The sequence below is a fragment of the Chenopodium album genome, chromosome 15, assembly GCF_948465745.1.
Source record: "Chenopodium album chromosome 15, dcCheAlbu1.1, whole genome shotgun sequence".
In the NCBI taxonomy this organism is placed as follows: domain Eukaryota; kingdom Viridiplantae; phylum Streptophyta; class Magnoliopsida; order Caryophyllales; family Amaranthaceae; genus Chenopodium; species Chenopodium album.
Window position 1 is genome coordinate 10618952 of NC_137848.1, and position 14966 is coordinate 10633917.

Below are 14966 nucleotides of genomic sequence, written 5' to 3' on the forward strand. Positions count from 1 at the left end.
ATACGGATTAGCAAAATATGTTAAGTACGATAAGTGCAAGATAATGTAAACTCAATTTTATTTGCTAACATGCTTTTAAAACCAATTCCAATAATTAATCCAATAATTCCAAAATTCATGATTTGAAACCAATACCAATAATCCAATTTTCAATAGAATATATAAATAATAAAACCAATTCCTCTTTTAAAACCAATTCCTCGCCTAAGTGTGCACACCCCTCAAGCTAGTCTCCAACTATTTCAAGGCTATTATTGATGAAAGACCCGGTCAGACAAAGTCCAAGGCCTTATCAAACCAAATCCGCATAGTGGGATTACTAACATGCTTGTAAAGCTTTAATTTAATAATAATTCAATAATTCCTCCTTAAATAAAATAAACCTTTATAATAGGTTAAATCAAAACTCCTTTTTATCCAATTAAATCATGCTTTCAAAATCAACCTTTTAATAAATACTTGAGAATAAAATCTCATATTAATAACTTTTCAAAATAACTCTTCATTTGAAAACCCTTTTATTTAATTCAGCAAACTTTTCAAATTAATTCCTTTATTTAAACATGATAAGTAATTCAAACCATTCAATACATGATATAAAAACCCAATCCTTCAAAAATACATTTATTAAAACAGATATTAAAATCAATACCTCTAAACATAATTTATTTCATAAATCATAATTCAAATCAATTTAATTCAATCACCAATAACATCATATAAAACATGTTATTCAAACCAATCACTTTCAAAGGTATCTAGCCACCTAAACGTACCTTGATTTCGACTATCAATCAACACTTGGCACTTTCAAAGTTCAATCACGAATACATCTTGCAAATAACATAATCATAAGGTTATCACAACATAAACTCAAATCTAATGTGCATGGGCTATAAAACTCTTTTAAATTAATATAAAATTATAGCTTTGAAATAGGTATTTGTATTTTAGAGAACTTACCACGAAAAAAATAAAAGAATAGGATTAAAGAGAATCGAATTTTCGTTGGAAAGAATAGGCAGAACTTCAGAGGCCATAACTCCTTCCATATAACTTCGAATTGGGTGATTTTTGAGCCTAACCTCAAGTATTTTTCAAGATGAACAATCTTCCGTGAAACATCAAAACCCCAAAAATTGACCAGAAGTGCCCGAAAATTGGCTTCCAATGTGTACGGGTTGATTATGTATGAAAAGAGTAGAAAGAAAAGTATGAAAAGGTTTAGGGAAAAGAAGAATAAGAGAGAAGAAGAGAATTGGGTTTTGGTGTAAAGAATATTAGAGGTATGAGGGGGTATTTATAGGCTCATGAATGAAAGAATTATGGTAGGAGAATGTAGGAAGAATTATGGTAAAAAGAATTAAGAAATTACTTGGAGAAAAGAATAAAGAAATATGGAAAGTTTTGATATTAAAGTGATTAAGAATTATAGAATTAAGGAAAGTGTGGTGTCATGAAAATTAATATGGCAAAAGAGATTACTTGGGGAATAATCAAGGAAGATATAAGGTAGGAAAATAAGATGATCAAATATTTAGGAAATGGAGAAATAAAATTAAGGATAATAATAGATTTAAGGGAGATAATTAAAATAAAAAAAGTACCAAGATAATTATGTTCAAAATATAATATGGTGGTCGAAAATTTGAGCTTTCCTAAGCTCATATTTTCGGACCTCCCTTTAGATATTTAGGAAAATATTTTGCAAGTTTTTAAGGAATAAAATGATTGTGTAAATAATATATTTTGTAGAAAATAATTAATTACAAAATACCAAATTAAACTAACTTAATTAACCAAGAAAAATCAGATTTTCTACATTTAGACAATCCGAAATTACTAGCTAATTAAATAGGACTTTCGGCCCTTTTAAATAAATAGGAAAATAAAATTTCTACTTAATTAAAATATCTGAAATATATATAAGTAATCCGGTTTTTAAAATAAAATGAATGGATGATAAATCTTATCCAATATCCAATAATAATTGATTTTTAAAATACTTTTGGCGCCAAAATTCAAATATCATTTTGGCTCCGAATTCAAATAGTAAAATAAATTACTAAAATACCCTTTTAAGAGAATACTAATTAAATATTTAATTAGAAAATACGTTTCAAAAATATGGGGTATTACAGCCGCCGCCGATGAAGAGGAGGAGATGAACACTGCTTTGAATCTAGCGAGTTAAATTACCAGCGAGAAGGTTAGAGTTGAATGAAACATCAACATTCTTAACATGATTAACTTGGGAATAAATGGAATTAAGGGAACCAAGATGGGTTAATTCATTGCAAAATTTTTGACACAATTCATTAGATTGCAATTGGGTTATTGAATTCATGTAAGATTGCGGAAATTTACAGTAACTATAGGTAAAACGATGGCGATGCTATAAAGCTCGCCATTTTGTTGACGTTTTTGAAATGAAAAACTGGGTATTTTAATGGGTATTTAACACTGCAACTAAATCTAACGAATTTCATAAAGCTGCAACAACAGTATATATGCGTGACGAATATTATCTAATGCCTAACCAATATTATCTAATTTCTGATACTTATTATCTAATACCTACCCAATATTATCTAATTTCTGATACTTATTATCTAATACCTAACCAATATTATCTAATTTCTGATACTTGTTATCTAATACTTGACTAATATTATTTAATTTCTGACACTTATTATCTAATTTCTGATACGTATTATCTAATATCTGACCAAGATTATCTAATTCTGATACTTATTATCTAATACCTGACCAATATTATCTAATTTCTGACACTTATTATCTAATTTCTGATACTTATTATCTAATATCTGACCATTATTAGGTAATTTCTAACAATTTTTTTTGTATTATTGGACTCACATGAGTCCGTTTTACACAATACTCTTTCTAATTTTATATGTTCACTAGTTTAATGGTTGTTATTAAATTTTATAAAGAGTTATTGTATTGAATTTTATAAAAAAAATTTATACTCATAATATTAATTCAAAAATAAATATAACTTTAATTTTATACCTAGCTATGCCAATGTCAAGATTAGTACGTGACACTTAGAATTGATTTTTTTAAAAAAAAATTAAAATAAGGGTCTGTGAGGTTTTATTTTAAAAAAATATAATTTTAAGGATAGTACCCGTGCGTGCTGAGTTATTATATATGTGTGTGTGTTAACGAATAATTTTTTTAATTGAATTAAACATTATAGCAAAAGTAACAAAATTGGAAGGAAAAAAAAGTTAATAGTATTATCGAAAACTAAGATAATGTAGAGCAGTATTGTAAAATACGTTCATAGTATATATACTACATATAAGTTAATAGTAATATACGTTCATTTTTTTTACAAAAAAAACCTAATATAAAATACTACGTATATGTAAAAATATATTAGTTGGGTATATATGGAGAATTATTATTGTTAAGAATTTTAATTGGAAGAAATAAATTTTGGATAATTATAAAAAAAAAAATTCCTTATAGAATCTGCGTAAAAAAGGAAAGTAAAATTGGCGGGAAAATTTTGAACAAGAAGATGACATGTGTCATTCATGGTTTCGCTTATTATATAGCTAGGTTAAATTCCGTGCAATAGATGCACTGTTGTTAAATACTTTTAGTGACAACAAAATTATAAAAACAGTATAAAAAAAAAGGAAAAATAGGTTTTAAAAATCCCAACTTTAGCCGGTTTACTTCTAAAAATCCCAACTATTTGTTATGCCACAAAAATCCCAAATTTTATACCCATTTTCTTTTAGAGATCCCAATGGACTGGTAACCGGATATATAAGTTGGTCAAGTGTCTATGTTGACCTGGGTAAGTCTTTCCCTCCCAAATAATCCTAATGGGATGATGACTCATCTCCTCTCAACAACCCTCTGCTCCCAAACTAATTCCCCGCCATTACTATCAAAATTCCTCTCTGAAAAATCCTTAAGCTCAATTACTTCACGAAATTACTCTTAACCACTCCACATAAAGGCTTTAATTTTAGAACTAAACAACCATAATCACAACTCTCCATTTGTGGTAAAAAGCAAGGAATTTGAAGGAAAAACGCAAGTACTGTTGTATTTCCAGTTGCGGTAAAAAGCTCGAATTTCAGGTAAATCTCTAATTCTCTACAATTACGGTTGATGTATTGAGTTATTGTTGCTAATATCATGATAATTTTGCAAATTTTAGGTTTTTTTATGTGATTTAATTAATGAATAATTATACGATGCTCGTAGTTCGAAAATAAAGTTAGGGTTTTTTTATGAATTTCTGGGTGTAATTGCTTATGTTTTGCGCTGGGTTTGTTAAATTGTGTGTATTGAAAATGAATTTAGGGTATTTTATGAATTTCTAGGTTTACTTGATTATGTTATGCGCTGGGTTTGTTGAATTGTGTGTTATTAATTGTATTTTTCAGTGTTAATGGTATGGATGACAACATTACTTTGAAGTTTTACTTTGGGGGAGTGTTCAAGACTATAAATAATGGGAATATGGTTTATGAGGGAGGGTCTTTTAGGACAAAAGTTGTAGACCCAAATAATGTATGGTACTCTGATTTAGTTGAGTTAGTTAAGGAGTTATGTGGGGAATTTGAAAGTCTTTATTGCTTGGTCCCTGGGAAAACAATGTCCAATGGCTTGAGAAAGATTTGCAACGAGAATGATGTGTATGAGATGGCAGGGTTGGGAGTGGATTATAGAACTGTGCAGATTTTTGTGTATCATGGTATAGATTTAGTTGAGGCAAAAGAACTAGCTGTTGAACCTGACATTCAAGTCTTAACCCAAGCCTCTCAAAGTAACAACCCTCAATCCAAACCAAGCAAATTGCAACCTAGAAAGGCCCCACTTAAAGCATCTTTGACTGCACTTAGGTTAAGTCCCAGAAAGAAACAAACCCCTGCCCCACATGTAATTAAAAAGCATGTGCCTGCCAGTTCACTCAAATAAAAAGATGCCTCCCCCCATGTCCTGCTTAAAGGTCCTAGTAGTGGGAGTAATCTAGATCTGGTTAAGTCTCAACCTACCTCAATTAAAACCCCTCTTGGAAGAAAGGAAAACAGTTTCTCCTCACCACTTCCACCCCTATATCCAACCTCTAAAAAACCAGTTGAACCACTTATTGCATCACAACTTCTATCCCAAGGTCAAAGCACTAAAGCTGATGACTATGATTGGTATGATAATAGGCCTGAAAGTCCTATTAACTTAAATGATTTGATAGGGGATTACATCTATGAGAGTGAGGAAGGTGACCCTAATTATGACCCAAAGGTTGATATAGGGAAAGGAATATTGGTTGGTAATAGAAAGAGATTTGATGATTATGTGGTTGGTCAAGTATACAGTGAGGAGGACACTGATGAGGACTCTGCTGATAATGATTGGTTTAATAAAGAGTTAGAGGTTGAGATAGATAGGTTAGAAGAAGAAGAAAGAGAGGATTTAAATAAGGAGATCTTAGGAGAGGACCAAATTGACTCTGAAGTTAGTGATGAGGAGTACAACACAGCTAGGGATAGAGTATTAGCCTGTAACAGTAGGATACTTGAGCTTGCAAGAAGTTGGCAGAAGGAAGTAGAAGTAGGGGATCTTGAGGATGAGCAAAGTGAAGAAGATCAAGTAGCTGGTACACAAGGTACTATAAATGTTGTTGAGCAGACTTTGAGTGACTATAACACCAGTGATGATGACATAAACACTCCCCCTGACGGTGAAGAAGAGGGTGATTGTTTGTTGAAAAAGAGGAGATCAAGTCTGCTTATAAGTCCAGAATCTAATTTCAATAGGTTCAAGTGGAAAGTTGGTTTAAGATTTGCAACGAGGGAAGACTTCAGGCAGGCAGTGTCAAAGTATGCTATTTTTCAAGGAAAAAATCTGAAGGTTGTTAGTAGTAACAAGAATAGGGGACAAAGGGTTATTGTGAAGTGCATTGAGGGTTGTCCATTCAGTTTGTATGCCTCTTGGCATTCCAGGAAAGCTGCTATGATAGTGAACACTGTGGGTAGTGAGCACACCTGCCAAAGGAACATGGTGAAAAACAAGCAGCTAAAGAGTTCTTGGGTAGCTAAACAATACATTGAGGTTTTCAAAGCTAGGCCACACTGGCCTACTAAAGAAATCATTGACTGCATTAAGAGGTCATACAAGGTTCTGGTGAAAAGGGATTTTGCATATAAAGTTAAATATGCAGCACACAAACTATTGCATGGGTCAATGCATGACCACTATCACAAGGTTGGGGGGTACTTAGCTTCTTTGGAGAAGTCTAGTCCTGGTAGTGTTGCTGACTTGGTCACTGTGATGCATAAGAAACCTGCACCGGTATTTCAAAGGTTGTTTATGTGTTTTGAGGGGTTGATGAAGGGATGGAAAGAGGGATGTAGGAAGGTGTTAACCGTGGATGGTTGCTTTCTGAAGACTTTTCTAGGTGGCTAGCTATTATGTGCTGTTGGGAGGGTTGCAAATGATCAAATGTACCCTGTTGCATGGGCTGTTGCAGAGGGTGAGAATTCTCTCAGTTGGGAGTGGTTTTTTTGTCACCTCAAGTCATGCTTGGACCTAGGTGATGGAGAAGAAACTTCAATTATCTCAGATGAGCACCAAGTCAGTATCTATTTTCATTTTTTTTACTTTCATTATCTTTTACTTTCATTATCTTTTACTTTCAATTTTTTCGTAGTTGTCTTCTACATTAATATTTTTTTGTAGTTGTCTTCTGCATTAATATTGGTTTTATTTGTGCTTGGATTTGTATGTATGTCATCATTAACAGGCTATTTTGAGTGTTGTTGCTTCAGTTCTGACCAAAGCAGAACATAGACATTGTGCTAAGCACATTTTTGCCTTGTGGCACAAGACCTATAGAGGTGATGAAATGAAATTGCAATTTTGGAAAATTGCAAAATCATATAATGAAGCAGATTTTGATGAAGCGTTTGCTCAATTACTTGAGTTAAACCCTGAAGCAGCTAATGCTTTTAAAAAATACAACCCCAAGGTCTTTTGTAGAGCATTCTTGAACACAAATGTCAAGACTGATGCAATCACCAGCAACATTGCAGAAACTTTTAATGGATACATCATAAATGCAAGAACCAAGCATCTTCTGTATATGCTTGAGGAAATTAGGAATACATTGATGCAGAGAATGGTGAATAAGAGGCAAAACATGGAGAAGTTAACCTCTGTTCTTTGTCCAAGAATTCAGACCAAGCTTGATAAAGAGAAAGACAAGGCAGCTAACTGTGAAGTTTTTCCCTCATCTGATTCTCTGTTTAATGTAGCCTACTATCCTGACCAGTTGGTTGTAGACCTACAAGCAATGACTTGCACATGTAGGAAATGGGAAATGGTAGGCATTCCATGTTGTCATGCAATTGCATGCATTTTCTTTATTGGGAAGGAGGCTGAGGGTTTTGTCAACCCTTGTTATACAAGAGAGTTCTACCTAAAGTCATATGCAGGTACTTATTCTTGCCTATTTCAGTCCAAGAATTAGTTAATTAATTGTTTTTGTGCATTTGTTAACTCATGTCTAAATGGTTGCATGACACAGGTTCAATTCCACCATTAGTCGGTGAAAGACACTGGCCTAGAGTGCAGTTTCCATTGGACCCACCACCTATCAAAATACGACCAAGAAGGCCTCGAAAGAACAGGATCAAGGATCCTTTTGAGAATCCTAAAAAGCCTGGTTCTTTGACCAAGACAGGTGTGGAGATGACATGCTCAATTTGTAAGGTGAGGGGGCATAACAAGAGAAGGTGTCCTAATAAAGACACAACTGTCCAAAGTGAACCACCTCCTAAGAAGCCTAGGGGAAGACCAAGGAATGATGGCCAACCACCTCAGTCAACTCACTCTACACAAGCCCCACCTCAAGGTAACCAAGCTGCACCACCTCATCATCATACTGTAACTGCGCATCCTACATAGTTAGGCAAAGGTGGCAGAACTATTAGAGGAGGTAGAGGCTCAAGGGGTGGCCATTCAGCAGTTGGTGGAAGGGCAGCTGCAAGTGCACCTCAACCTGTGACAGGAACAAGAAGGGGACAGGGAATAGGTGGCAGAGGAAGAGGTAGAGGAAGAGGTCATCCTAGGGGTATTGGTGTCTTATTTGGACAGGATGGCTCTGTACTAAATCAGATTTGGAACTTGATATTCTGTACCTGAAAAGGTTCTTTGTCTTAGTCTTAATTATGTGTCACTAATGCTGGTTTTTTTTTTTTTTTTTGAATTAGACTACTGGTGGAGCACCTGGTAGGTCAAAGAGGAGCAGGTCAATCAACCATCTATCTCATTCAAGCCAGCAGTCAACACCAAGGAACTCAACAGTAACTTCTTAGTTCATTAGAACTGATCTTTTGTTTCATGTCACTTAACAACACTTACAACTAATTAACTTTGTGTATTGGTCTGTCAGCATTTTACATCTCTTATGCTGTCAGTTTTAAGCCTATGTAATCAGTAATGGGTTGTTAAACTTGGATGGTTTTCTAAACAGCTATGTGTATGAATGCATGTTTTTTTTGTCAGATATATAATTGGTGTATCAATGCATGTATTGGTTTGTATATGTGTTCATATTGCTATCAATTACTCTATGAAAATTAAAGCATCATGTCTAGTTGCAACAAATATCCTTCTCATTTCATTTCATTAAAAAATACCCTTCTCATCATTCATAGAACTTGTTGTTCAATACATAAACCAAAATAACCTCAAAACATCCCCACAACAACCATGAAACACATACAACCCTATTTCAAGTACAATACAACCATGGCAAAAAATAACCATGAAAGAATAAGACCCATCAACAACTTTGTCTCATTCCTTACAACAATCATCAGCTGAATCTTATGTTGGGAGATTTCAGCTTTGATATCTTTAACCAAAGCCTCCATTTTCACTTTCTTCCCTTCCAATTTCTTTAGTTTGTCATCCAACATACTCTTCTGTAACTCCATCTTAGCAATAATAGTGTCCTTTTCAAATATCTGAAATCTTAGATCCACATCAACAGGGTTGCAATCAATCCACTTCATAAAATTGCAACTTATATCCTGCACAACCAATGCCAATAGATTACCCCAATTATCCAACACAATTAAATTCCCCCAAAAAACCCTAACTTCTCAAATTACCCAATTCACCAAATTAAACCCAAAATTACCCCCATTAACAAGAACAAAAACAAAACTAAAGCAAAACAATTACATTACCGGCCATTTTGGACAACCATAAAACTTAGCCCCAACATTCACCCCATTCTTCATTGTACGCACCACAGCCTCCAATCCACAAGTGTAGGTGGTTCTTCGACAATTACCACCCCTTGTGGTGGACGACGACCCATAAGATCCAGACTGTGAAGCCTTGCCACCAGCCATTAACGAGGTCTGAAGAACTAATTTTGAAAGTGAAGAACTAAGGAGATTTTTCGAATTGAGAGAAGTAGGGGAAGGCAGGGAAGAGTAACAGATCTTTTTTGGGGATTATTAAATAAAGTGGAAAGTCAAAAACTGAAAGAAAAAAAAAGATAATTCTTAAAAACAGATGACAACCAACGCCACGTAGGATGAAAACTGGCAGTTAAAGGTTAGGTGACCTACTAGGATCTCTAAAAGAAAATGAGTATAAAAGTTGGGATTTTTGTGGGATAACGAAAAGTTGGGATTTTTAAAAGTAAACCGGCTAAAGTTGGGATTTTTAAAACCTATTTTTCCAAAAAAAAAAAATACTCGACAATCGACACACCAATTATTTAAAAGTATGAAGTATATTTGAAAAAACAATCACAAATAATAGGTATAATAAATTATTTAATATTTTGAAATAGAAAACGAATGTAATAATCTAGATACAATCCTTTGTTAGAGTAAGAATTTGTTTTTTTTTTTTTTTTTTTTTTTTTTTTTTGCAAATACTTTTGGAGGGGAAATTTCTAATGAGACGCTGCCAAGTGTCCCTTTAGATTTCACTTTTAGTAATAGTAATATGTAATAGATTTTTTGAGTTTTCCTTTTAGTTTACTATTATATTTGGAAGTTTCTAAGTTTTGATGAAATATATAGTTCTTATACTTCGTTTATATGTTTGGAATATAACATGTGTTATTATATGTTTGGAATATAAAAGTTCAACAACAACTTTTCACTCCCACGTATCTCTTGGCTTATATATTAGAGATATATATTAATACAAAAATCTAGTCAAAGTTGACACTTAAGTAATCAATCCAACTTTAACACATACTCGTAAGTCGTAACTAGTAAGTAATACAAAAGTCAAATTGTTGCATTAAAAAAAAAATTTGAAGGAATATAGTTGTTGAATCACATCATTACATCAATTAAAGTAGCAGGTAAAACATAAATTATGCACATTTAGTTGAATATATATATATATATATATATATATATTTTGTAAAAAACAAAAGAAATAAAAGATAGCCACCACTCCACTTCCAAGCCCTTAATTCTAAATTGGTCGGTACTCAAAATTTCAGTCATACAACCCAATATTAATAGGAAAAATTGTCAAAAATAAAACGATATTTGAGACGTCTTCTAAAAATAAAATAATCTTTAGATTATTCTAAAATAAAATGACCTTTGACATACATCTGCTCAAAATAGAACAAAAATTCGGTAACCGGTTTAAAAGGTTAAACCCATACACGTGATGTTATGCAATTGGCTGGGATTTTTTTATTTTCATTTTAAAAAACTGATTTCTAATTACCAAAAAAATAATTTTTTTTTAAAAAAAAAAAAAAAAAATATTCTTTCTCCTTCCCCTCTTCCTCCTAGTCATACCTACCATCCACATCACCAGCTCACCACCTTCCATTGAAGCACAATCAACGTTCTCCATTGAGGTGAAATATATCCTCCATTGAAATGAAAATTTTCCCCACCTCAAATTCTAATTGAACTCGTAAAAACCCCAATTTCTCAATCAATTAGACTTCTAAATCAACCAAAACTCAAAAACCCCAATTGTCACCCAAAATCCTTAGTATTCCCCCTAAAATCTCTATCATCTTCCTTAGTATTCCCCAATATTTCAATTATACCAGCGCCATTGCTCAATAACGAAGATTCCGACGCCGCCGCAGCTGCTGCTACTACTCCACCAACGCCATTTGATTATTTCACCGATTCCACACACCTCGAAACCCAACCTATAGCCACCTCAAAATCACCTCAAAACCTCCCTCACTCATCCCATACACCCCGAAACAACCCCACTAAGGAACTAAACAACCCAAACTGCAATCGTTGAATCCCACAGAAAAGGGTTGGGGGTTGGGTCGGTTTGCCGGTGTATACAAGGGTGAGGTTAGGTTAGGTTTTTCCCGACGGAGGCAGGGGTGGGGGGCTCAGTTTGTTCGCGACAGCGTGGGTAGGGCCGGGGCTGGGGCTGGGGCTGGGGTTGGGATCAACGATCATGGCTGTGAGGGCTGTTCACGACAGTGGTTAATTTTTTTTAATTTATTATTATTATTATTATTAAAATCATTTTTTTAATAAAAGAAAAAGAAAATAAAAAAATCAACCTATCGCATTACAGCACATGGCACATTAACTTGTTTAATAGGTTGTCAATTGGTACCTGTAGACACCCAAATGTGTCTCCCAAAACCAAACCCAGTGATGAATACTTTTTACGTCATTTGATTACTGAACAAGGTGAAAGTGTAGAAAGTATAGTGATGAAGATGTTTTTATTAAAATATTTCTCTTTCTATTTTCAAAAATATTTCTTTTCTTACTCTATTTATATAAAAATAGTCAGTCCAATTTGGTTTGGTCCATGATAAGGGTCCAATAATAGTGTAGTTGGATTGGGCTTGAAAAGAGATTTCCAATGATATAATATAAGCCCAATTCCGATGAATTATGAAGAAGTTATAGATTAAATTAAATGTGGCCCAATGATCAAGAGGAGGGCTTATTAATTATTATTCCTCAAGTAATTAGGATTGATTTTGATCTTCTAGGAATATCTAGAAGGTTTTCTCTTATTCTAATAAGATTAGGATTGATAATTATATTTTTTTAAAAAAAGATGTTTTATTTTGAATAAAATATGTTAAATATGATTTTAAATCTACTTAGACGCAGAATTACCTGTAACCGGTTTAAAAAGTGATTCCGCGTGTAAAAGCGCGTTGTACTTTTGAACCAGCGCGAGACGACAGAGTCGTCGCCTGGCACTGACTCCTGTCGTTGGCGATGAGCTTGTCGTCTGACACTGACTCCTGTCGTTGGCGACAGGAGGTATTTTATTCCGAATTTGATTTTATTTGATCTAGTGCTATTTTTTCTATAAATAGGGGTCGTATCTCCCCGTTTTTAATCATCTACAATCAACAATCATTCATCAATTATCAATTCACAACAAACATCTCTCTCTTTCTCTCTCTCTATTCCTTTTCTAAACCTTCCCTCTCTCAAAATACCACACTCATTACCTCTAGACACACCTAGTCAAGTTCGAGGTTGCCTTCGCCATAGACGTGAAAGGTTTATAATTTCTGAGGGTTTGGTCCCAAATCTCTATTTCAATCATTTAATTTAATTGTTTGTTTATATTTTTCCTTGAAGTTACTAACGCGTGTATTTTGTTATTAGAAAGAGGTACGAGGCATCCAAGTAAGTAATTTAATAGTTATTTTGATATAGAAATCATGCTTTAATTATTTTAATTCATAGTATATGTTAGGATGTTTTATTACTTCCTAGTATCATGTTTAGGGTAATAACTAAAATTTCTAATATCATGTATATATTATTATCATGTTTAGGATGTTTTATTGCTTCCTAGTATCACGCCTTTTATGCATGTTTATAGGGAATTTGTACTTGTAATCACGCTTAATAAGATAATTAATAATTTTGTTTAGGCTAATATGATTATAATTCAAGTGATCGCCAATGATAGATTTGTTTGTGCATTATATTCAACCAACATAGATTAAACAGATTTAGGGAAAACCTATTGATTGCATGTTAGTCAGAAAGCGCACATGGATATGAGAAAAATAAAGTAGAGGTCTATTTAGGGCAGGTTCAATCTCTTTTAGGTTGGATTTGTACATTCATCCCCGAACTTCAAGTCATGGTTCCAGACTTATTGGAGTTAACGATCTCCTGGATCGTTAAGGGGTGTAACCTTCACCCTGTGAACGGTTTACAAGTTCCTAAAACTTGTTGGCGACTCTTTTACTCTAGCTTCCTTCCCTTTAGACACCACCATGCTTAAGTCTATGATCACAGTGGGGCTCAAGTGTGGGATGCTTAAAATATTTCCTACAGTACCGTTCTACTTTTAGCAAATGGCTATCAAAGGTCGTTTTATTATGGAATAATCAAAATGTTATTTTATTTTTGGAAAACCGCTAAAAGGTCATTTTATTCCTAACAATTTTTCCATATTATTATACATGTCACAATAAAAAGTAGGCAAATTCATTCATACTCCATCCGTTTTTAAATACTTGCTCCATTTCTCCATGTGCGGAGTTTTAGAAGAAATTGGAGAATGATAAGTCGATATCATACCATTATTTTTGGGCTATTTGGAATGTGTTTACTATAGAATTTCGACTTATAGTTCGTGTTTCTGTATGTTTTATCCAAGTTGGACTCAATTTCTTCTGTTCTGGTTGTTAGGTTATTATGTTGTGATTTCAGGATTAAGTAGAGTATTTGGAGTGATGATGAACATGCTACGACATTTTGAGATAGATTGGTGAACTTCATAAGAAGATTTGCAAGTCATGAGAAGTTATGTATCGGATTGCTAGATGATGATAACGATACATGGCCGTGTACTATATACTACATGGTCGTGTGACTCTTCCATCCACGCTTTCATGCTACATGACCGTGTGGGTACACGGTCGTGTAAGGCCATCTCCATATGAACTCTGCCTACACGGTCATGTACCCCTTTGCTACACGACCATGCACATACATGATGGAATATAGGATCAAGTAGAGACTAGCTACACAGTCGTGCACCCATCAGCACACGGCCATGTACGTGTGCGCAAAAGATAATGTTATTTTTATTATTTAATGTTTATTTTTAGGATAGTATAAATAGGGGTTTTAACCCTATTTAAAAACATCGAATTTTTAATATAGCTTTTTCTATTCTACATTGTTTTGTGAGAGAACACATAGAACTCCATTGAAGCATTCATCTTAATTCAATTTCAAGTATTTCTCTTTCATCTTTAATTTCTTTAATTTTCTGTTGTTATTATGTTTTCTTTAATTATTTGTCTTGTTATTTCTATCATCATGTGTGAGTAGTTTCATAATATAGGGTTAGGTTGAATCCTAATATGGATTAATGTGTTATTTAATTACCAATTCCCAATTTAATTAATTTATAATTCCTCTATGTTAGGGTTGGTTTTATTATCAGTAATTAACTAGAAATAGTATTATTGAATGTGATTAGGTTTACAACGAAAGTTGATTCTTAAATTGATTTTAGAACCCTAATTAAAAGTAAGAGCCTTTATGCATGAAAAAAGATAATTGGTCTTGCTAGGACTTATTGGATGTCATTCTTAATGTCTTTAATATGTATGATTCCATGAAAATAGGTATGATTGCATGTTAGGGAAGCTATTAGTTGATCGAAAGAAACTCTTAGTATTGTTTTAGGGAGCATTTGTCTTGTGGAATAATTATTGATTTAATTGAGGCAGAGGGATTGTTCTATTGCATTGATTCACATTAGTGGGGACACTTAAACTTAGATGTCTTTAGTTCTTGAGTAATTCATTATTATAATTTTCGTTGCTTGATAGTTCGTAATTGTTCTAGTATAGATTTCTCGATATTGATTGGTTACTTGTTTAAGATTGATTTGAGTCAGTTTAATTAGTTAGTCCTTAGTTTCTTGGGATTTGACCC

At 33.4% G+C, this 14966-nt stretch overlaps 1 protein-coding gene across 3 annotated transcripts; it reads left to right on the forward strand.

Moving 5' to 3' along the window:
* The first annotated feature begins 3861 nt into the window (after positions 1-3861).
* On the forward strand, positions 3862-8257 carry LOC145582927 (uncharacterized). 3 transcript variants are annotated; one of them, XM_081639987.1, is made up of 3 exons: positions 3862-4127; positions 7086-7487; positions 7580-8257. In XM_081639987.1, the coding sequence occupies exons 2-3, from the start codon at positions 7136-7138 to the stop codon at positions 7957-7959; spliced, it is 732 nt and encodes a 243-aa protein (XP_081496113.1). In that variant the 5' UTR covers positions 3862-4127; positions 7086-7135; the 3' UTR covers positions 7960-8257. The 3 variants fall into 3 exon arrangements, with proteins under 3 accessions (XP_081496113.1, XP_081496111.1, XP_081496112.1); XM_081639985.1 differs by lacking the exon at positions 3862-4127 and having other exon boundaries at positions 6626-7487; XM_081639986.1 differs by lacking the exon at positions 3862-4127 and having other exon boundaries at positions 6626-7487; positions 7598-8257.
* The last annotated feature ends 6709 nt before the right edge of the window (positions 8258-14966 follow it).

What these genes read in the sequence shown, in the direction of transcription:
- LOC145582927 (XM_081639985.1), top strand. Translation starts at nt 6,899, where the DNA reads ATGAAATTGCAATTTTGGAAAATTGCAAAATCATATAATGAAGCAGAT. An exon ending in CTACCTAAAGTCATATGCAG is followed by an intron (nt 7,488 to 7,579) that starts GTACTTATTCTT and finishes TGCATGACACAG; the next exon opens with GTTCAATTCCACCATTAGTC.